General features: G+C 70.4%; 5 protein-coding genes across 7 annotated transcripts; 2 read left to right on the top strand and 3 right to left on the bottom strand.

The window, feature by feature from the left end:
* Positions 1–373: 373 nt before the first annotated feature.
* RBM14 (RNA binding motif protein 14) lies at positions 374–5,502 on the bottom strand. Its single transcript, XM_082499772.1, has 3 exons — positions 5,091–5,502; positions 960–2,604; positions 374–593 (listed from the first exon to the last, which is right to left on the bottom strand). Exons 1-3 carry the CDS (start codon positions 5,434–5,436, stop codon positions 386–388), a joined length of 2,199 nt encoding a protein of 732 aa, XP_082355898.1. The 5' UTR covers positions 5,437–5,502; the 3' UTR covers positions 374–385.
* Positions 5,503–6,039: 537 nt separating this feature from the next.
* On the bottom strand, positions 6,040–10,450 carry CCS (copper chaperone for superoxide dismutase). Its single transcript, XM_082499771.1, has 8 exons — positions 10,267–10,450; positions 9,153–9,225; positions 8,456–8,593; positions 7,705–7,882; positions 7,544–7,604; positions 7,375–7,452; positions 6,348–6,451; positions 6,040–6,260 (listed from the first exon to the last, which is right to left on the bottom strand). The coding sequence occupies exons 1-8, from the start codon at positions 10,300–10,302 to the stop codon at positions 6,077–6,079; spliced, it is 852 nt and encodes a 283-aa protein (XP_082355897.1). The 5' UTR covers positions 10,303–10,450; the 3' UTR covers positions 6,040–6,076.
* Positions 10,451–11,848: 1,398 nt separating this feature from the next.
* On the bottom strand, positions 11,849–15,053 carry LOC309682842 (putative nuclease HARBI1). Its single transcript, XM_082499770.1, has 3 exons — positions 13,830–15,053; positions 12,707–13,080; positions 11,849–12,074 (listed from the first exon to the last, which is right to left on the bottom strand). The coding sequence occupies exons 1-3, from the start codon at positions 14,596–14,598 to the stop codon at positions 11,853–11,855; spliced, it is 1,365 nt and encodes a 454-aa protein (XP_082355896.1). The 5' UTR covers positions 14,599–15,053; the 3' UTR covers positions 11,849–11,852.
* Positions 15,054–15,677: 624 nt separating this feature from the next.
* Positions 15,678–19,023, top strand: LOC309682846 (RNA-binding protein 4B-like). Of its 3 annotated transcripts, XR_014270162.1 has the most exons (5): positions 15,678–15,705; positions 16,455–16,876; positions 17,799–18,497; positions 18,658–18,744; positions 19,002–19,023. XR_014270162.1 is itself a non-coding variant. In XM_082499775.1 (4 exons), exons 2-3 carry the CDS (start codon positions 16,465–16,467, stop codon positions 18,488–18,490), a joined length of 1,104 nt encoding a protein of 367 aa, XP_082355901.1. In that variant the 5' UTR covers positions 15,678–15,705; positions 16,455–16,464; the 3' UTR covers positions 18,491–18,497; positions 18,658–18,784. The 3 variants fall into 3 exon arrangements, 2 of the variants coding, with proteins under 2 accessions (XP_082355901.1, XP_082355902.1); XM_082499775.1 differs by lacking the exon at positions 19,002–19,023 and having other exon boundaries at positions 18,658–18,784; XM_082499776.1 differs by lacking the exons at positions 18,658–18,744; positions 19,002–19,023 and having other exon boundaries at positions 16,455–16,946; positions 17,799–17,814.
* Positions 19,024–19,476: 453 nt separating this feature from the next.
* Positions 19,477–20,673, top strand: ZNRD2 (zinc ribbon domain containing 2; the record flags this gene model as incomplete). The annotated part of the gene is made up of 3 exons (XM_082499777.1): positions 19,477–19,606; positions 19,998–20,107; positions 20,577–20,673. Coding segments are annotated over exons 1-3 (247 nt in total), but the record flags the coding sequence as incomplete, so codon positions are not given.
* Positions 20,674–20,748: the final 75 nt, after the last annotated feature.

The following is a 20,748-nucleotide window of genomic DNA, read 5'->3' as shown; positions in this document are numbered from 1 at the left end:
ACCACCCCAAAAAAAGGGAAAACTCGTGGTATAAAAGAGCGCGGGGTCGCGCTTGGCAGCGGCGATCGCTCGGGTTATACGGCGCTGCTGAGGGCCGAGAGACGACGCTACGGCGGGAGCCGGCGGCAGGGGATGGTGAACCACACGCCCATCACCCGCTCCCCCCGCTGTCCAACCGTCACCGCGGCTCCTTCTAAAAACTCCCCCAAAAAATAAAGAAAAAAATAAAAATAAAAAGCAGCTAAAAAAAATTAACCGTCGACGGTGGCTGAAGGAGGTTTCACCGCGCCGAGCGCGGTAGCGGGCGGAGCACCGAGCGTGAGCCCGCGGCGACGCAAGCGGCCTGACCCCCCCCCCCTCCCCCCCCAGCCCCACGGTGGCCAGCTCAGAGGCGGCGCTGGTAGCCCGAGTGGACGCGGGCGGCGGGCAGGTAATCGCCGTAACCGCCCGAGTAACGGCCGTAATCGGCGTGCGCTTCCGGCAGGCGACGGTAATCCATCGGGGACTTTGTCGGCGACCGGCGGTACGCGAGCGGCGAATCCGCTAAGCGGCGGTAATCTGAGAGGTCAGAGAGACGGCGCTCGGAACCGTACCTGGTCGAGAGAAGAGACAGCAGGTGAATGAGGTGGAGGGCGACCAAATCCACCGCTGGCGGCCACCGCGTCCCGCCCAGGGACGCACCGCGGCACTGCCGGGCTTTGGGCAGGCAGCGCCGGCACAGGACGAGGAAACAGCACCCGCGGATCGGAGCGCGTGCCGCCGACACCCCCCCACCCCAGCCGAAGCCCCCAACCCACCCGGTAGGCGAGCGGCGCCTCCGTGCCGGCACACAGCACCCGTCCGGCGTTAGCGAGCCGCGCCGGAGCCGAGACTAAGCCCCGAGCCGAGCACCGGCGCCCAGCGGGGCGGCGCGGAGCGACTCGCGTGGCCATCTGTCCGTCCCCGGCCCGGCGCCGTACCTTTTTGCCAAAGCGGATGATTTTTTGTACGGGTCGTCGTAGGCGGCGCTGCGTGGTGGGGAGAGGCGGGTGCGCTCGTAGGGCGGTGCGACGGCGGCGGCGGCGGCCTGCGACAGGCCCAGGTAGGAAGCCGCCTGTTGGCCCAGCTGGCTCGGCCCGTCGTAGGCGCTGCCCGGTTGGGCTCGGTAAGCGGCCGCCAGCGACGCGGTGGAGGCCTGCTGCGCCGGGTAGGACGCCGCCATGGAGCCGGAGGCCTGGGCCCGGTAAGCGGCGGTCAGCGGGGCGGAGGCCTGCGCCTTGTAGGAGGCGGCGGCGGCCTGGTTGCCGTAGGAGGCGGCCAGCGAGGAGGCCGCCTGGGCGCCGTAGGTGGCCGAAAGCGCGGCGGCGGCGGCGGACTGGCTGCCGTAGGAAGCGGGCAGGTTGGCGGCGGGCTGGGCACCGTAGGAGGCGGAATGGCCGGCGGCGGGCTGGGCGCCGTAGGTGGCAGAGAGCGCGGCTGCCGGCTGGGCGCCGTAGGTGGCCGAATGGCCGGCCACAGGCTGGTAGGCGGCAGTGTGACCGGCCACCGCCTGGGCGCCGTAGGATGTGGCGTGCACGGCAACGGCCTGGGCGCCGTAGGAAGCTGAGAGTGCGGCACCGGGCTGGGCGCCGTAGGAGGCAGCGTGGCCATCTACGGGCTGGGCGCCGTAGCCGGCGGCGGTGGCCTGGGCACCGTAGGCCACGTGCGTGGCCACGGTTTGGGCACCGTAGGAGGCGGCAGGGCCGGTGGCGGCCTGCGCACCGTAAGCGGCGGCGGCCTGGGCGCCGTAGGAGGCGGAGTAGCCGGAGGCGGCCTGCGCCCCGTAGGAGGAGGCCAGCGCGGCGGACTGGACGCCGTAGCCGGAGAGTTGGGAGGCGGCGGGCTGCGCGCCGTAGGAGGCGGCGGCGGCGGCGGCGGCGGCTTGGGTGCCGTAGGTGCCGAGGGAGTTGGCGGCGGGCTGGGCGCCGGAGGCGCCGAGGGAAACGGAGGTCTGGGAGCGGTAGGCGCTGCCCAGCGAGGCGGAGGGCTGGGCGCGGTAAGAGGCGGCCTGGCCGGTGGTGGGCTGCGGGCGGTAGGCAACGCCGAGGGAGGCGGAGGGTTGGGCGCGGTAAGCGGCCCCCAGCGATGCCGAGGGCTGGGCGCGGTAAGCGGCCGGCTGCGCCGTCATGGGGAGCGTGACCGCCGCGTAGCCGGCGCGGCTGGGGGAGCGCCGGAGGGGACTGCGGTCCCTCCCGAAGTAGGAGGGGGAAGCGGGCCTGGCCTGCGCCTCGAAGGCCTCGTACTTGCCGGCGCCGCCGGCGGTGCCGAAACGCTGCTGGTAATCATAGAGGGAGGAGGTGGTGGCGTAGCCGGCGGCGGCGGCGGCAGAGGGGAAGGCGGCGTCGGCCGCCCGGCACTGCTGGTTGAAGCCCTCGATCTTGGGCTGGAACTTCTCGCGGTACTCCAGGCCGATGCGCTTGCTCTTGTCGAGGCCGAGGGCGGGCGGCAGGGCCTGGCCCGCGCCCTTCTTCTGCACGTTGGTGGAGAGCTCCACGTTCACTCTGCGCCCCTTCACCTCCTTCCCGTTAAGGTTTTCGATGGCAACCTTTGCATCTGCTTCGTTCTCCATGTGAACAAATGCATAGTCTGATAAAGCAGCAGACAGAGGGTTATCAGTGGGGGGAGAAAAGACAAATTCGTTACAGGAGTGAACGTTTAACGAGCCTCGCCGGGGACCGCGGCGGCGTGCGGCGCGGCAGCGGCGGGACAGGCACCGGGACGGGCTCTGCCGGCCCCGCTCTGCTGCTGCTGCCGCTCCGGCAGCGACGAGACAGAACCACCTTCATTCGCTTCCACCCCACAATTAATTTGGCCGGAGCCTGACGAGCCCTGCCACCCACCCGGTGTCCCCCGGCTCAGGAACACCCCGTCACGGCTTTTTTTGTTCCCTCTTCCCCCTGTTTTCATCCTCCCACCACAGCCGGCTCTCCCCACGCCGGGGGAGTGTGGCACCCTGCCCGTGGCACGGCGGGCTCTCGCCCCAGCGAGTCCGGCACGGGGGGAGGAAGAGCCCCGGGAGGGCAGCGTGGGCTCAGCCGGGCCGTCCCGCCGGTAAGCGGAGCAAAGCCAGAGAGAGCCGGTGCCCGCCGAGACACCGAGTCGCACCGAGGGGGATGGAGAGCCAGCGGGAGGAGGAGGAGGGGGGAGAGGGGAGGAGGGAGAAGGAAGGGGGAGAGAGGAGAGGAGGGAGATGGGGGAGGAGGAGGAAGAGGAAAAAGAAGAGAAGGAAGGGGGAGAAGGAAGAAAAGGAAAGTGGGGAGAGGGAAGAGGAGGAGGAGGAGAGGGGGGAGAGGGAAGAGGAGGAGGAGGAGGAAAGGGGGGGAAAGAGGAGGAGGAGGAGGAGGAAAGGGGGGGGAAAGAGGAGGAGGAGGAGGAGGAAAGGGGGGGAGAAAGAGGAGAAGGAAGAGGAAGGGGGGGAAGAGGAGGAGGAAGAGAAAGGGGGGGGAAGAGGAGGAGGAAAGGAAGGGGGGAGAAGAGGAGGAGGAAGGGGGGGGAAGAGGAGGAGGAAAGGAAGGGGGGGGAAGAGGAGGAGGAAAGGAAGGGGGGGGGAAGAGGAGGAGGAGGAAAGAGGGGAGGAAGAGGAGGAGGAGGAAAGAGGGGAGGAAAGAGGAGGAGGAGGAAAGAGGGGAGGAAAGAGGAGGAGGAGGAAAGAGGGGAGGAAAGAGGAGGAGGAGGAAAGGGGGGAGGAAAGAGGAGGAGGAGGAAAGGGGGGAGGGAAAGAGGAGGAGGAGGAAAGAGGGGGAAGAAGAGGAGGAGGAGGAAAGGGGGGAGGAAGAGGAGGAGGAGGAAAGGGGGGGAAAGAAGAGGAGGAGGAGGAGGAAAGGGGGGGAAAGAAGAGGAGGAGAGGAGGAAAAGGGGGGGAAAGAAGAGGAGGAGGAGGAGGAAAGGGGGGGAAAGAAGAGGAGGAGGAGGAGGAAAGGGGGGGAAAGAAGAGGAGGAGGAGGAGGAAAGGGGGGAAGAAGAGGAGGAGGAGGAGGAAAGGGGGGGAAAGAAGAGGAGGAGGAGGAGGAAAGGGGGGGAAAGAAGAGGAGGAGGAGGAGGAAAGGGGGGGAAAGAAGAGAGAGGAGGAGGAGGAAGGGGGGGAAAGAAGAGGAGGAGGAAGGAGGAAAGGGGGGGAAAGAAGAGGAGGAGGAGGAGGAAAGGGGGGGAAAGAGGAGGAGGAGGAGGAGGAAAGGGGGGTAAGAGGAGGAGGAGGAAAGGGGGGAAGAGGAGGAGGAGGAGGAGGAGGAAAGGGGGGGAAAGAGGAGGAGGAGGAGGAGGAAAGGGGGGAAAGAGGAGGAGGAGGAGGAGGAAAGGGGGGGAAAGAGGAGGAGGAGGAGGAGGAGGAGGAGGAGGAAAGGGGGGAGAGAATAAACCTTCGGCCCCGGGCCGAGGCGAGGAGCCGGGTGAGCACGAAGGCGGCACCGAAGCGGAGAAGCGTCGGAAAGGAGCTGGAGAGCGAGGCGGGGAGCGGGAGAGCGGGTCACCCTCCCCGGGCACGATCCCCCCTCCCAACAGCACGACGGGTCCGGGACGGGGGGGGGGGGGGTGTTCCTCTCGTCGTCCCCCCTGCGGTCACCGAGCAGGAATCACCGTTACCGGCGCCGAGCAAACCCCATCCCGGTACCTCAACTCCTTCCATCCCTGAAACTCCGGCGTGTGTGTCCCGTCCCCCGCCATTCCCTGGCTCCCATCCCACAGCCACGTATCCCCCTCCGGCAGCCCAAGGAGGGATCCAACCCACCCACCCCACCCCCCCCCCAAAAAAAAAAAATCGCCAGAAACTTTTTAGTGATGCGTTTTGGGGCGGTTTCTGACGGGTTGCGTTGGGAAACTGCGTCCTGCGACCTGAAACAAGATGAAGGGGGCTGGGAGGGAGAGGGGGCTTGGGGCGGGGGGAACCTGCTCCGTGTGCGCCGCCAGATCGGGCCGGGGCTCGGCGGGGGGCGGGAGGGGATAAAGGGTAGGGAAGGGGGGGCGAAGCCGCCGCCAGCCGGACGGAACACGGGTCCTAGGACGGAGGTGAACGTCGAGCCAGACCGAGCCCGGCCCCGGGGGAGGCGAACGGGTTTGTTGGGCGGCGGGTCCGGTACCTTTCACCACGTCGCATTCGACGACGGTGCCGTACTGCTGGAAGAGCGAGCGCAGCTCGCCGCTGGTACAGGCGGCCGAGACGTTACCGACGAAAATCTTGCAGGTGTTGGTGGGTCGAGGCCGGGAGGGCTCGACCACGATCCGGCGGCCGTGCAGCTGGTGGCCGTTGAGCTGCGTGATGGCGCGGGCCGCCGCCGCCTCATCCCGCAGGTGGACGAAAGCGAACTGCTTCATGAGGGCGATACCGAGCACGGGCCCGGCGGCGCCGGCGAACAGCTCGCTCAGCTCCTCCGCCGTCGCCTCCTCGGGGACGTTGCCCACGAAGAGCTTTATGCCGGGACGCATGGCGGCGGCGGCGGCAGGGAGAGGGACGAAGGGAGCGGGAGCTCAGCGCGGCGGCGGCCTCACAAAATGGCGGCGTCTCCTCAGCGCGGAGCGGGAGCGGCGGCGGCTCACTGCGCGTGCGCGCCGGCTGCGCGCCGTAAGCATTGCGCATGCTCCCCCGCCCGCCGTGCGCGCACCTTCGACAATGCGCATGCGTGCCGCCCACTGCCCCGCCCACTCCGCGCGGGCTCACTGCACTGCGCATGCGCCTCCCATCACCGCCCACCACCACGCCCCTGCGCCCGCCCACCCTGTGCGCGCCCTCGGTAGTGCGCATGCGCACCTGCTAACGGCCACCACTGCGCCCCCGCCCACCGTTGCACTCCGCCTGCACCCGTGCGCATGCGCACCAGGAGCGCCCCAACCCCGCCTCTACCGTCTATACTGCGCCTGCGCGCCGCCCGCCTCCCCCCGCCCATTTGGCCACGCCCTCCCCCGCCCCTCACTGCCGGGGCGCCGCTGGCCACGCCCACCCTTAAAGGGGCCGCTGCCGCCCCGGGGGGATGCGCAGCGCCGAGCACCGCGCCCCCTATCGCGGTCCCCTGAGAGGCGCGGAGGCCGCAGAGCGAGTTATCCTTTATTGCCGTCCCGGGGGCGGCTTCTAGAGGTGGGGGGCCGGGGCCGCCGTGGGGCCGGTGGCCGCCATGGGGCTGGTGGCCGCCGTGGGGCCGGTGGCCGCTGTGGCTCGGTCCCGCTCCTCCCAGAGGGTCACGCCGTCGCAGGAGCAGATGCGCTTGGGGTTCTGGAAGAGCCCGGCCGCGCGGGCCACCACGCCGCAGGCCAGTCTGGGGGGGGGGGGTAAGGGGGGACATGGGGGGTGAGGGGGGGTCTGACCCCCCCCAACCCCCCCCGGTGCTCCCCCCATCACTCACCCCGGCCCCGAGTTCCCGGTGACGCGGGAGAGCGGGTGGGAGCCCCGGCCCAGGTCGTCCTCACCCGCCGCCACCACCACCGAGCGCCCGATGATGTCCTGGACCTGCCGGGGGGGGGCGGGGGGGGCAATGGGGTTGGAGGGGGGTCAGAGCCCCCCACAGCCATGGGGCGCAGCCGGGACCCCCCCACGGCCATGGGGTGAGGGTCAGAGCCCCCCCCCAGCCGTGGGATGGGGGTCAGACCCCCCCACAGCCATGGGATGGAGGTCAGTCCCCCCCCCAATGCCATGGGGTGCACCCAGGAGCCCCCCCCAGCCATAGGATGGGGGTCAGACCCCCCCCACACGGCCATGGGGTGAGGGTCAGAGCCCCCCAACGCCATGGAGTGCAGCCAGGACCCCCCCCAGCTGTGGGGTGAGGATCAGAGCCCCCCCCTATAGCCATGGGATGGGGGTCAGAGCCCCCCCACAATGCCATGGGGTGCACCCAGGAGCCCCCCCAGCCATAGGATGGGGGTCAGAGCCCCCCACAGCCATGGGGCACAGCTGGGACCCCCCCCATGGTCATGGGGTCAGCATCAGAGCCCCCCCACAGCTGTGGGATGGGGGTCAGACCCCCCCCCAACACCATGGGGTGCAGCCAGGAGCCCCCCCCAGCCATAGGATGGGGGTCAGACCCCCCCCACGCCGTGGGGTGCAGCCAGGACCCCCCCCAGCTGTGGGGTAAGGATCAGAGCCCCCCCTACAGCCATGGGATGGGGGTCAGACCCCCCCCCAACACCATGGGGTGCAGCCAGGAGCCCCCCCCAGCCATAGGATGGGGTTCAGAGCCCCCCACAGCCATGGGGCACAGCCGGGACCCCCCCTATGGCCATGGGGTCAGCATCAGAGCCCCCCCACAGCTGTGGGATGGGGGTCAGACCCCCCCCCAACGCCATGGGGTGCACCCAGGAGCCCCCCCAGCCATAGGATGGGGGTCAGACCCCCCCCCACGCCGTGGGGCGCAGCCGGACCCCCCCAGGCCTCACCTTCAGGCGCGCGTCCTCCATGCGGAACACGGCTCTGCCCTCTCCGTCGGCCCACACGTTCCCCAGGTCCCCGGCGTGCTGCGGGGGGGGGGGGGCGTCAGGGGGGTCGGGGGGGGGGGCAGGACCCCCCCAACCCCCCCTCAGCCCCACGGCGCGGCCGCTGGCTCACCCGGTGCTGGTCCTGAGGTCCCCCGTGGCACTCGCCGTCGGGGTTGAAGTGGCCCCCGCAGCTGCAAAGGAATGGGGGGGGGGGGGATATGGGGTGAGACCCCCAAACGTGGGGGTGTCCCCCCGTGTGTCGTCCCGCCCCCCCCCCCAACTTCGCGGTACCTGTCACAGGGGCGCGAGAGGTCCCCGAATTCGTGGACGTGGAGCCCGTGGGGGCCCGGGGGGAGCCCCTCGATGGCCCCGTCCACGAGGCAGCGGGAGGGCGAAACCTGCAGGAACCGCAGCAGCCCCCGCACCCCACCGGGGCCCCCCAGCGCCGCCACCGCCGCCACCCCCCCCGCTGCGGGGGGCACGCGTCAGCACCCCCGCTGCCCCAAATCCCCCCCCACCGCTCCAAATCCCCCACAGACACCCCAAATCCACCCCCAGACACCCCAAATCCCCCCCAGACATCCCAAATCCCCCCACAGACACCCCAAATCCCCTCCAGACATCCCAAATCCCCCCCAGACATCCCAAATCCCCCCTCTGACACCCCAAATCCTCCCTCAGACACCCCAAATCCCCCCGTGACACCCCAAATCCACCCCCAGACACCCCAAATCCACCCCCAGACACCCCAAATCCCCTCCAGACACCCCAAATCCCCCCACAGACACCCCAAATCCCCCCTCAGACACCCCAAATCCCCCCACAGACACCCCAAATCCCCTCCAGACATCCCAAATCCCCCCTCCGACACCCCAAATCCCCCCCGACACCCCAAATACACCCTCCGACACCCCAAATACACCCTCCGACACCCCAAATTCACCTCCTGACACCCCAAATCCCCCCTCCGACAGCCCGAATCCCCCTCCACACACCCCAAATTCCCCCCACCCCCAACCCCGGCACCCCAAACCCCACTCACCCTCACCGGAGCCCCCCATCCCCTTCAGCACCGCCCGACACCCCGATTTCTCCAGCAGCTCCCGCACCCCCTCGGCCGCCGCCGTCGTCTCCACCAGCACCGACTGCTCCTCCAGCCGCAGCTCCAGCAGCCGCACGCCTGCGGGGTGGGGGGCACAGGGGGTGACCGGAGGGGTCCCCAAATCTTGGGGGGGTGGAATGGGGTGTCCCCCAAATCTAAAAAAGGGGGTCCCGCGGGTTTTGGGGGGGACGCGGGGCTCACCGCAGCTCCAGCAGCCGCACGCCTGCGGGGTGGGGGGCACAGGGGGGGACCGGAGGGGTCCCCAAATCTTGGGGGGGTGGAATGGGGTGTCCCCCAAATCTAAAAAAGGGGGTCCCGCGGGTTTTGGGGGGGACGCGGGGCTCACCGCAGCTCCAGCAGCCGCACGCCTGCGGGGTGGGGGGCACAGGGGGGGACCGGAGGGGTCCCCAAATCTTGGGGGGGTGGAATGGGGTGTCCCCCAAATCTAAAAAAGGGGGTCCCGCGGGTTTTGGGGGGGACGCGGGGCTCACCGCAGCTCCAGCAGCCGCACGCCTGCGGGGTGGGGGGCACAGGGGGGGACCGGAGGGGTCCCCAAATCTTGGGGGGGGTGGAATGGGGTGTCCCCCAAATCTAAAAAAGGGGGTCCCGCGGGTTTTGGGGGGGACGCGGGGCTCACCTGGGGCTCCCTCCAGCGCCCTCCGCACGGCCTCCGCGCAGCTCTGGCACCGCATCTGCACGGCGAACTCCAGCTGTCGGGGGGGGGAGAGGGGGATGGGGGGGTCAGCACCCCCAAAAGTGGGGGTCCTGCACCCCAAAAACACCCCCCCGCCCCCGCCCTGCACCCCCAAGGCTCGGGGCTGGGGCTCTGCACCCCAAAAACTCCTTTAAACCGGACCCTGCACCCCCAAAACTCCCTTACAAGAGGGTCTGCACCCCCAAAATTCCTTTAACCCGGATTCTGCACCCCCAAAACTCCCTTACAAGAGGGTCTGCACCCCCAAAATTCCTTTAACCCGGATCCTGCACCCCCAAAACTCCCTTACAAGGGGGTCTGCACCCCCAAAAATCCTTTAACCCGGACCCTGCACCCCCAAAACTCCCTTACAAGGGGGTCTGCACCCCCAAAAATCCTTTAACCCGGATCCTGCACCCCAAAAACTCCCTTACAAGGGGGTCTGCACCCCCAAAAATCCTTTAACCCGGACCCTGCACCCCCAAAACTCCCTTACAAGGGGGTCTGCACCCCCAAAAATCCTTTAACCCGGATCCTGCACCCCAAAAACTCCCTTAGAAAGGGGGTCTGCACCCCCAAAAATCCTTTAACCCGGATCCTGCACCCCAAAAACTCCCTTACAAGGGGGTCTGCACCCCCAAAAATCCTTTAACCCGGACCCTGCACCCCCAAAACTCCCTTAGAAAGGGCTCTGCACCCCCAAAACTGCCGTGACAGGGGGTCTGCACCCCCAAAACACCCACATAAAGGTCACTGCCCCCCAAAACTCCCTTGCAAGGGGCCCTGCACCCCCAAAAGCTCCTGTGAAGGGGGCCCTGCGCCCCCAAAACGCCCGTATAAGTGCCTCTGCGCCCCCAAAACTCCCATCCAAGGGGGCCTAAACCCCCAAACACCCACGCACGGCACCCTGCACCCCCAAAACGCCCACATAACGGTCCCTGCACCCCCAAAAGTCACGTGACCGGGGCCCTGCACCCCCAAAACTCCCGTCACCGGGGCCCTGCTCCCCCCCACCCCCCCCGGCGGCCCGAGCCCCCCCCCGCCGCGGGGCCCTGACCCGGCAGCTGCTCCCGGTGGGCCCCGGCGCCGCCATGACCGCGGACTCCGACCCCCGGAACCACCCGCGGAGGCACCGGGGCGGCCCGGGGGGGGGTCACCTGGCGACGGACCGGAAGCGGAAGTGCCGCGAGGGGGGTGGGGAAAGGAGGGGGAGGGATTTGGCGGTAGAGCCACTTCCGGCGTGCCGTCGCCATGGCAACAGCGCGGTAGGCCGCAGCGTCCCGCGGGGCGGTAGTGGGGGCTTTGGGGGTCCCCAGGGGGGGTTGGGGGCCGTGGAGGGGGCTCAGGGGTCCCCAGAAGAGGTTTGGGGGTCCCCAGGGGGGTTCTGGGGGTGTCAGGTGGGGCCTGGAGGGGGAAATTGGGGCTTTTGGGGGTCCCCAGGGGGATTTTAGGGGTCCCCAGGGGGGTTGGCGGCCGTGGAGGGGGCTCAGGGGTCCCCAGGAGAGGTTTAGGGGTCCCCAGGGGGAGTTTGGGGTCCCCAGGGGAGGTTTGGGGTCCCCAGGGAGGTTCTGGGGGTGTCACGGGAGGTCTGGAGGGAGGATTTGGGCTTTTGGAGGTCCCCCGGGGGGTTGGGGATCCCCGGGGGGGGGGTCAGGCAGGGCCCAGAGGGGTGAAGTGGGGGGTTTGGGGGTCCCCTGATGCCTCCAGGGGGTTTGGGGAGGGGGCAGAGTGAGGGGTTTGGGAGTCCCCAGGAGATTTTGGGGGTTTCAGGGGGGGCAGAGTGGGAGGTTTGGAGGTCCCCAGGTGGGTTTGGGGCGCTCGGGGGGGGGAGGGGGTGAAGTGGGGGGGTTGGTGGTCCTCAGGGGTGTTTGGCAGCCCCGGGAGGGGCTCAGGGGCATTTGGAGGCCCCCAGGGGGATTTGGGGGGGGCTGATCTGCAGCCCCCTACCTCCACCCCCAGCCCAGGGACCCCCGGAGCGCCCGACACCCCCCGCCCAGAGCAGCCCACCACCGAGAGCCGCACCGGCACCGCTGGGCTGCGCCGAACCCGCTCCCTGCCGGAGGGACTGGGGGTCCCGCTGCCCCCCCGGCGCCTCTCCCCGGTGACGCCGCTGCCCCCCGGGGAACCGCCGGCCCCCGAAATCCCACCGGACGCCCTCGCCGTGACGGCAGATCTGCGGTGGCTGACGCGGCGAGCGGCTGGGGAGGACAACCGGAGGCTGCCGCCGCTCTTGGCATCGCTCACCCGCCGCACACAGGCCCTGCGGCTGCCGGTAACGCCGCGGCAGTGCGCCCCAACGCCGCCCCGGCTCCCCGCCCCACGTGCGGCCGCGCCGTGGGCATCGCCGAACCACGTCTTGGCCGAGGAGGTGACGCTTCGGCCACACCCGCCGCTGTGCCGCGACGCCGGAGGGGACACCGCGCCGGATCCTTTGGGCGTGCGGGAGCTTTACCGGGAGCTTTACCGGGAGTTGGGCAGGACCTTCCCCGCCGAACGGCTGCGGTTCCACCGCGAGCCCTTGGTTGAACCGGCCGCCGCCGTGGCGGATCTTCTCCCTGCCGGACCCCAAAACGCCAGTGAGCCGCTGCGGCGCGGGGATGGCCGTGGGCACGGCCGGCGGCAAACCGTTGGCCTCTTCGATGACTACCTCTCCTTTGTGGCGGCCACCGGCTCCGATTTCCTCAGCGCCATTTTCCACCGCGACGGGGAGGAGGCGGTAGGAGCCCCGTGGTTGCGCCGGGAGTCGGCACCGGCACCGGCGGAGCCGTCGGAGGGGGGTTTGCGTGTGCCGAAACACCGCGGTGACAATAAAACGCGGCAGCGCAGCGTCGGGGGGTGCCCCCCCCCAGCCCCGCCCAGGCACCGCTGCTGAAAAAATACATTTATTCACCCCGAAACGAGCGTGGACATGGGGGGGGCACCGAAACGGGGGATGCGGCAGCCCCGGGGGTGGGGGTGGGGCAGGAAGGGACCTCCCCCCATATGTTTTGTCCTTTTTGGGGGCAGGGACCCCCCCGTCTTGTAGGGAATGGGGAGCCCCCTCCCCACAGGGGACAAGGGGACACCCCCCCCCATGGGGGCTGTCCCCCACCCGCGTCCCCCAACACCGGTGGCTGACACAAAGATGGGGGTGGGGGGTGTCAGGTGCCCACCCCAGAGGGATGGAGGCCCCCCCAGGAGGGACAGAGCCCCCCCAGGAGGGACAGAGCCCCCCACAAGAGGGACAGAGCCCCCCAATAAGAGGGACAGAGCCTCCCAAGAGGGACAGAGCCCCCCCCGAGAGACAGAGCCCCCCAGTAAGAGGGACAGAGCCCCCCAAGAGGGATAAAGCGCCCCAATAAGAGGGACAGAGCCCCCCCAAGAGAGACAGAGCCCCCTTGAAAAAGGACAGAGCCCCCCAAGAGGGACAGAGCCCCCCAGTAAGAGGGACAGAGCCCCCCAGGAGGGACAGAGCCCCCCCAGATTAGGGGGGGGTCTCAGCCCAGGCCGTCCCTGACCTGCTGGACGATGCGCGCCCGCACGGCGCGTCCCTCGCTGCAGCTCTGCCCGGGGGGCGCCGGCGGCGGCGGGGGGTCGGGCTCCATTTCGGGGGGGGACACCCCCTCGGGCAGGTCCAGGGGCATGCGGCGGCGCAGGGCGATGTTGTGGAGGATGCAACAGGCTAAAAAAATCTGACAGACTTTTTGGGGGGCGTATTGCAGCGACCCCCGGGCTTTGTCCAGGCAGCGGAAGCGCAGGCGCAGCAGGGCGAGCGTGCGGCGCAGCACGGCCAGGGCCTGGTGGTGCAGCGCGTTGTAGCGCTCCTCCGCCGGCCCCCGCGGCGCCGCGATGGGCGTCATCAGCCACGGCTTCAGCGGGTAACTGCGGTCACCTGCGGGGGGGGGGGGGGGGCTCAGAGGGGAGGAGGAACCCCCCCAGACACACAGGGATCCCCCCAGATCCGCAGGGTCACCCCCACGCCCACAGGGACCCCCCAGACCCACAGGTCACCTCCAGACCCACAGGGACCCCCCCAGACACGCAGGGCTCCCCCAGATGACCCCCAGACCCACAAGGACCCCCCAGATACACAGGGACCCCCCAGATGCCTGGGGTCACCCCCAGACCCACAGGGACCCCCCAGACCCACAGGGTCACTCCCAGACCCACAGATCACTTCCAGACCCCTGGGATGACCCCCAGACCCACAGGGATCCCCCAGACCCCTGGGATGACCCCCAGACCCACAGGTTACTCCCCAGACCTACAGGGTCACCCCCAGACCCCCAGGTCACCCTCAGACACCCACGTCACCCCTGAGACCCACAGAGTCACCCCCAGGGTCACCCCCAGACCCCCAAGTCACCCCCAGACCCCCAGGTCACCCCCCAGACCCCCAGGTCACCCCCAGACCCACAGGGTCACCCCCAGGCCACCTCTGAGACCTCCAGGTCACCCCCCAGACCTCCAGGGCCACCCCCAGACCCCCAAGTCACCCCCAGACCCACAGGGTCACCCCCCAGACCTCCAGGGCCACCCCCAGACCCCCAAGTCACCCCCAGACCCCCAAGCCACCCCCAGACCAGCCCCTGGGACCCCCTTCCCGCCTCCCCGCCCCCCCCCCATGGCCCCCCGCCTCACCCAGCAGCCAGGCGCCGTCGGGCCGAGCCCCCTCCAGCAGCTGGGCCAGCGCCGAATTCTCCAGAACGGCGGCGTTGGGGCAAGAACCGGGGAATTTGGCCACCACGTTGGTGATGGCGCCGGCGGCGTCGCACACCACCTGCATGTTCATGGAGTGGTAATTGCCGGCGTTGCGGTACGCCGGTTCGTTTTCCGACGGAGCCCTCAACGCCACGTGCATCCCCCCCACCAAACCCAACACGCCGGGGAAGGCGCCGGCCACCGCTCCGGCGTTACCGGGAGGCGGGAAGGCGATGTACCGCGCCGCTCGCCGCTGCAAAGCCTCCAAGAACTGCGCCAGGCAGTTGGACATGGCCGACTGGCTGATGCCGGTGGTGTCGCGCGTGGCCGTTTGGAAAGAACCGGAGGCCAAAAAGGTGAGGGCGGAGGTGACCTTCACGGCCACCGGCAGAGCGTGGCTACGGCCCGTCAGGCTCTCCAGGTCGGCGCCCAATTCGCGGCACAACCCGGCGATGGCGGCTTTATCCAGCCGGTAACGCCGCAGCACCTGCTCTTCGCTCAGGTCCAGGAAGGAGCAGCGCGCCCGGTACACCCGGTGCTCGGGGTAGAAGCGGCGCCGGCGGCCCCGTTTGCGGCGGGGGGATGGGCCCCCGCTGGGAACACCCCCACCGGCACCACCGGTCCCCCCGGACGCCGCCGCCGCCGCCGCCAGCGCTGCCTCTCCGCTGCGCTCCCGCACCCGCCGCAGCAGCAGCACCGAGTCCGACATGGCCCGGGGGCGGGGCTAAAGCGGGAGGGGCGGGGCTAAAGCGGGAGAGGCGGGGCTTAGAGAGGCGGGGCGGGCTGTGCACAGACGGGTTCTGTCCAAGAAGGGGCGGGGCTAAGGTGAGGTGGGTGGGACTGAGCCGGGAGGGGCGGGACAGAGCCAGGAAGGGCGGTGCTAAGATGAGAAGGGCGTGGCTAAGATGTGAGGGGCGGGGCTAAGATGGGAAGGGCGGGGCTAAAGTTGGAGGGGCCTCTCTAAGGGGAGGGCGGGGCTTGGACTAGGGGCGGGGCTCTAGGGAGAGGGGTGGGGCCCCAGGGTAGGGGCGGGGCTCAAGGGAGAAAGGCAAAGCCCATGGGGAGAGGGGCGGGGCTACAATGATGGGGCGGGGCTACGTCGAAGGGGCGGGGCTGTAGGGCGGGGGCAGTGCTCTCGAGAGGAGGACAGGGCCCAAAGGCAGAGGGGCGGGGCTCTAGGGGCAAGGGGCGGGGCTCCAGAGGTAGGGCGGGGCCCTGGGGCAGAGGGGCGGGGATACGAAGCGAGAAGGGGCGTGGCTAGTCCGGGGGGGCGGTCCCGGCGAGGCCCCGGTGAGGGCGGGGCGTCTCGGTGAGGCCGGTGGGTACCGGTGCCGGTGGGGGCGACCCGACCGCTCTGTCCCGGCCCCGATCGCGCACCGGTCTCGGCCCCGGCCCCCCCCCCCTCCTCGGCCCGGCCGACCCCGCTCCGCCGCTCCCGCCGCTCCGACCCCGCCGGTCTCCGCGGCGCCGCCAGGCCACGCCCCTCCTTCCCGCCCCGATTGGCCGCCGGCGTTATCACGTGCCCGGAAATTCCCTCCTCCCCGCTCCAGCCCCGCCCTCTCACCTCCGGCGCGCCGCGACACGCGATTGGCCGCCCGGCGAGCGGGCGCGCTCCGTCGCTGACGTCTTCCGGCGCGGGAATAGGCGGTGCCCCTCGGCGGCTCGGCCAATCGTGTGGCGTCGTTCCGCCGGCCTCGGCCAATCGGCGGGGGCGGTGGGCGGGGCGCCGCGGGAAGGGGGCGCCGCGGGGGTGGAGCCGCCGCCGCCGCCATTTTGTCGCCGTCACCGTCCCGGCGAGAGGGAGCGCGGCGCCGCGGTGAGAGCGACCGGGCCGGGGCCGGGGGGGGGGAACTGGGCCCGGATCGGGGCCCGGAGGGCGGCCGGGATCGGCGCCTGGGTCTGGAGGGGACTCCGGGTCTGGGCAGGACACCGACAGCGGCCCTGGGCCTGGTGGGGGGAGGACCGGGGCCCTGAGGCCTGTGGGGGCTCTGGGACCGGACCGGGGCCTAGGGGGCGTCCGGGCCTGGGGCTCTGTGGCCCTCCGGGTGCGCCAAGACCGGCTCTGCGGACACCGGGTCTGGGCCGGGGCCCAAGAGCGGGTCTGGGCCTGGAGGGCCTCCGGGAGCGGGGCACTGCGGCCTCGGGGGAGCTCAAAGACCGGGGTGGGGGTGCCTAGGGCGTGGGGGGGGAACCGGCCCGGGCCCGGGGCTCCGCTTGGGTCCGGGGGGGAGGGGGGCGGTGAAGGGTCTCTTGGTCCCTCTGAGAGGACCCAGGGCCCGGGGGGGAAGGTCCCAGCCTCGGGGGGGGCAAGCCGTGTGTCCCCCCCTCACCCCGTGTCCCCCACCGCGTTCCCGGGCGCTGCGGTGGCTCCCACCCGCCCCAGCCCCGCTACCGCCTACTGGAGAGTCCCTGGAGGGTGGGGGGCGGCTTCCCCGGGCCTTTCCCGGGCAGGAGAAGCGGTGCTGTCCCGGGGAGGGGGGGGGAGCTCTCCGGCCCCTCGCTGTGAAGCCAGGGATGGTGTTTGGGGGGGTCTCGGCTGAGACACCGTGGCCCTCCCCGCGGCAGGCTGGGCGAGATGGTGAAGCTGTTCATCGGGAACCTGCCGCGGGAGGCGACGGAGCAGGAGATCCGCTCCCTCTTCGAGCAGTACGGGAAGGTGCTGGAGTGCGACATCATCAAGAATTACGGTTTCGTTCACATCGAGGACAAAACGGCAGCGGAAGACGCCATCCGCAACCTTCACCACCACAAACTGCACGGCGTCTGCATCAACGTGGAGGCCAGCAAGAACAAGAGCAAAGCTTCCACCAAACTGCACGTGGGCAACATCAGCCCGGCGTGCACCAACCTGGAGCTGCGGGCCAAATTCGAGGAGTACGGCCCCGTCATCGAATGCGACATCGTGAAGGATTACGCCTTCGTTCACATGGAGCGGGCGGAGGACGCGGTGGAGGCCATCCGCGGGCTGGACAACACCGAGTTCCAAGGTGACGCGCCGGGGACGCGGCCCTGGGCGGGATAGGTAGCGCCGGGCCGGGCCCGGAGGAAGCAGGTCAGGTAGGAGAGGAGGGTGCGGGGCCGTCCCGGTGCGCGGGGGGAGCTCCTGCTCCGGCGCTGCGGCACCGGGAGGGTTTTCCACCGCTGCGGGGTCAGATCCGCGCCGCCGTCGCTCACCGGGAGCCTCACCCGGCGCCAGACCTCGCGTGCGGTGGCTGATGCCGTGAAGGGGCCACCGGCGTAGCCACAACCGCCGCCACGCTCTGCGGTGCCGGGGGCGTGCGGTGCCCTTTTTACCCCCTTCTTGGTGCTCTGGGGAGGCACGTGGCTTTGGGGAGAGCCACGTCTCGCTGCCGGCGCCCGAAGCGCTGCCGGCAGCACCGTGCTGCGTCTCGTGTCTGGCTTTTCTGCGGGCAGAGGCGTCCCCGGGGTCGGTGGCTTTGTCTCGGAGCCGAGAGCGGCTCCGCAGCACTGTTTTTCGTAGGGAAAAGAGAGTTTTGTCCCGGAAACGGCAGGTTTGGCGCCAGCTTCGCCCCTGGGGCCGTGGTGCTTCGGGGAGCCGCGGGGTGTCCCTGCTCCGGTGTGTGCCGCCGGCGGGCCGCGAAGCTGGGAGGTGGGAAAGAGGGCGATAAAAGGAAAAATGGAGCTGCAGCTCCAAAAATGGAGCGTGGTGTTGTGTCGCTGCTTCTTGTGCGCCGGTGACGCCGGGGCGGCTCTTCTGCCGCTCTGGCTCGCGGTGCTGGCCGAAACCACGGCGAACCCCCCCCTATTTCCGTGGGGCGCGGGGTCTCCCCGGCACAGGCGGAGGCGGTTGGGTTCCCTCCCCGGTCGGGGAGCCCGGGGAAGAGGCGCCGGCGCCGTGTGCCGCCGTTTAACCTCAGCGTCTTCCCCTCTCGCGTCTCTCTCCTCAAGGCAAGCGGATGCGCGTGCAGTTGTCCACCAGCCGGCTGCGGACGGCGCCCGGGATGGGAGACAAGAGCGGCTGCTACCGCTGCGGGAAGGAAGGGCACTGGTCTAAAGAGTGCCCGGTAGATCGCCCGGGGCAAGTGGCGGACTTTGCCGAGGCCTATAACGAGCAGTACGGAGCCGTGCGCACTCCCTACACCGCGGGCTATGGGGAGACGGTGTATTACGATGAGGCCTACGGCGGGATGGCCGACTACTACAAGCGCTACCGCGTCCGCTCCTACGCCACGGCCTCTGCGTACGACGCCTACGCGGAGCAGACCATGGCCCAGTACTCCCAGTACGCCCAGTACTCCCAGGTCCAGTCCTCGGCCATGGCCGCCACCACAGCCATGGCCAGTCGCATCCCCACCACCCTAGACGCGTACGATAGAGCTCTGCTGCCGACCCCGGGCGCGGCGGCCGCCGTCGCCGCCGCCGCCACCGCCGCCGCGGCGGCCGCCTCCTCCACCTATTACACCCGGGATAGAAGCCCCCTGCGCCGCACGGCCGCCGCGGCCACCACCGTCGGAGAGGCCTACACGTACGAGCGTGGGCAACTGTCGCCGGTCTCCTCGGTGGCCCGCGCCTCCCTCTACGACATGCAGCGGTTCGAGCGGGATCCCTACGGGGAGCGAGCGCGGTACTCTGCCTTTTGAGCCGGAGGTGAGCGCCCACGCCGCGACGGAAGCCGGCGTCGCCGACGGTGGAGCTCGGCTCCCGGCCGGTGCCGCGGGGCGAGCGGCGGTCGCCGGTTTGAAGGGGGGGGACACACACGCTCGGGGGACACCGGTACCGCCGGCTAACGGGGGCTTCCCCCCGGCAGGAGGCCGCACCGCCGCCGCCACCGCCGCCGCGGAGCACCGGGGACGCGCCGCAGCCCCCCCTCACCCCGGGGACGCCGCCATGTCAGGTCAGACGCACCCCGGGTCGCCGCCGTCACCGTCGCTGTCGCCGCCGCGCTCCCTCCCCCGGCACCGGCACCGCCGCCGCGGATTTGGGGGGTGGTGATGGGGGACGACACGCGGACCACCCCCCCCTCCTCCCTCTCCACTACACCCCCTTCACCGGAGCCGTCGCCGCCGCGTCCCCCTCTGTCCCTCTTTGTGTCTCCCCCCCTCCTCCTCCTCCTCCTCCTCCTCCTCCTCTCACCTCTCTGCTCTTTTCCAGGTCCGGCGGCCTCGGACGGAGCCCCTCCCCCGCCGCCTGCGCCCCCTCCCACCCCCCAATTTTTTTGTACGGAGCTCTCCCCCCACTGCCCCCCAACCCCCCCCACACACACTTTGGGGCTTTGCTGCCCCCCCCCCCGAGGATTGGGACCCCCCAAACCCGACATGCCTCCCCCCCCCCCCCAGGGTCCTCCCGATCCACCCCTCCCCAGATTTTCCAGCAAAATAAAGGTTTTCACCGATTTTTGTGTCTTTGTGCTGTATTTTTTTGGGCGGGGTGTCTTCCATCTTGCGACACTGCCACCACCCCCTAATTCTTGGGGACAAAGGGGAGGGGGGGACGGACAAAGGAGGGGGGGACAATGGGGGAGGGGGTGTAATGGGGTGGGAGACGCGGCCCCATTTTGAGGGGGTTAAGGGGTCGGCGGACCCTTTTTCGACCCGGAACCATTTTTCCCTCCTCTTTGTTTCCGCCCGGACCGTTGTTTCCATCCGGGGACTGAAAATACCCGCCCGCCCCCACGCTCTGACGTCACGTCCGGCGCGACGCAGTCGGCGCAACGACCATGGCGCTGAACGCGGCTGCGGGCGGCGGCGGCGGCGCGGGTGAGATACACCCACCCCCCCCCCCCCCCCGTGACCCCCCTCCGACCCCCCGTTACCGGTGCCCCCCCGGGGCCCCCAGTGCCCCTCCCCCCAGTAACCGCCCCTCCGGGCCCCATCCCCCCCCCGGACCCCATTCCTCCCCCCCGGGGGCCTCATTGCTCCCCCCGGTGACCCCCCCCGGGCCCCGTTCCCCCTCTTCGGTGACCCCTCCGGACCCCATTCCCCCCCCCGGCCCCGTTCCCCCGCTCCGGTGACCCCCCCGGGCCTCGTTCTCGCCCTCCCGGACCCCATTCCTCACCCCGGTGACCCCCCCCCCGGGCCCCGTTCCCTCTCTCCGGTGCCCCCCCCCCGGAGTCGGTCCCTCCCCCGGTAACCGCCCGGTCCCCCCCAGGCGCGGAGGCGGCGGCGCGGCGGGGGCGGCAGGAGCGGCTCAGCGCGGCCATGGGGGAACTGCTGCTGAGGGGGTACCGCATGTTGGGGCGGTGCTGCCCCCGCTGCGGGGTGCGAGGCGGGGGGGCGCGGGGGGGCGGGGGGGGGGGGGGGGGGAACTGGGATTGGGGGGAGGGGTGATGGGAGGGAGGGGGGAATGGGGAGGAAGGGGGGGGAGGGGGGGGGAAAGGGGGATTGGGGGGGGCGGGAAGGGGGGTGGGGGTATTGGGGGGGGGGGATGGGGAGAGGGGGAATAGGGGAGGAAGGGGGGAGGGGGGGGAAAGGGGGATTGGGGGGGGCGGGAAGGGGGGTGGGGGGTATTGGGGGGAAGGGGGGGGATGGGGGGGAGGGGGCGATGGAGAGGAAGGGGGGGGGGAATGAGGGGGATTGGGGGGGGACAGGGGGGACAGAGGGGTAATGGGCGGATGGGGGGACGGGACTGGGATGGAATGGGGGGGGGGGGAATGGGGGTTGGGAACGGGGGTGGGGGCTGCAGTGGGGCAGAGGGATGGGGGCGCTGACCCCCCCCCGCCCCCCCCAGACCATCCTCCTGCAGGACAAACAGCAGCAGCTCCACTGCGTCTCCTGCCAAGAGCCGCCCTGCGACGGGGGGGGGGGCGGCCCCGGTACGGGGGGGGGCAACGGGGGGGCGGGGGGGGGGGGATGGGATGGGATGGGGGGGGGGCAGATTGGGGGGGAATGGGAATGGGGGG

The sequence above is a fragment of the Vanellus vanellus genome (genome assembly GCF_965231255.1).
Source record: "Vanellus vanellus genome assembly, contig: SUPER_33_unloc_1, whole genome shotgun sequence".
Lineage (NCBI taxonomy): Eukaryota > Metazoa > Chordata > Aves > Charadriiformes > Charadriidae > Vanellus > Vanellus vanellus.
The sequence above is the reverse complement of the archived record's forward strand: the minus strand, read 5'-3'. Positions and strand labels throughout refer to the sequence as shown.

What these genes read in the sequence shown, in the direction of transcription:
- RBM14 (XM_082499772.1), bottom strand. Translation starts at nt 5,436, where the DNA reads ATGCGTCCCGGCATAAAGCTCTTCGTGGGCAACGTCCCCGAGGAGGCG. An exon ending in CGAATGCGACGTGGTGAAAG is followed by an intron (nt 2,605 to 5,090) that starts GTACCGGACCCG and finishes CTGCTTTATCAG; the next exon opens with ACTATGCATTTGTTCACATG. An exon ending in TCATCCGCTTTGGCAAAAAG is followed by an intron (nt 594 to 959) that starts GTACGGCGCCGG and finishes TCTCTCGACCAG; the next exon opens with GTACGGTTCCGAGCGCCGTC.
- CCS (XM_082499771.1), bottom strand. Translation starts at nt 10,302, where the DNA reads ATGGCGGCGCCGGGGCCCACCGGGAGCAGCTGCCGG. An exon ending in CCACCGGGAGCAGCTGCCGG is followed by an intron (nt 9,226 to 10,266) that starts GTCAGGGCCCCG and finishes CCCCCCCGACAG; the next exon opens with CTGGAGTTCGCCGTGCAGAT. An exon ending in GATGGGGGGCTCCGGTGAGG is followed by an intron (nt 7,883 to 8,455) that starts GTGAGTGGGGTT and finishes TGCCCCCCGCAG; the next exon opens with CGGGGGGGGTGGCGGCGGTG.
- LOC309682842 (XM_082499770.1), bottom strand. Translation starts at nt 14,598, where the DNA reads ATGTCGGACTCGGTGCTGCTGCTGCGGCGGGTGCGGGAGCGCAGCGGA. An exon ending in CGACGGCGCCTGGCTGCTGG is followed by an intron (nt 13,081 to 13,829) that starts GTGAGGCGGGGG and finishes CCCCCCCCGCAG; the next exon opens with GTGACCGCAGTTACCCGCTG. An exon ending in GGGCGCGCATCGTCCAGCAG is followed by an intron (nt 12,075 to 12,706) that starts GTCAGGGACGGC and finishes TTTTTTCAGCAG; the next exon opens with CGGTGCCTGGGCGGGGCTGG.
- LOC309682846 (XM_082499775.1), top strand. Translation starts at nt 16,465, where the DNA reads ATGGTGAAGCTGTTCATCGGGAACCTGCCGCGGGAGGCGACGGAGCAG. An exon ending in GGACAACACCGAGTTCCAAG is followed by an intron (nt 16,877 to 17,798) that starts GTGACGCGCCGG and finishes TCTCTCCTCAAG; the next exon opens with GCAAGCGGATGCGCGTGCAG.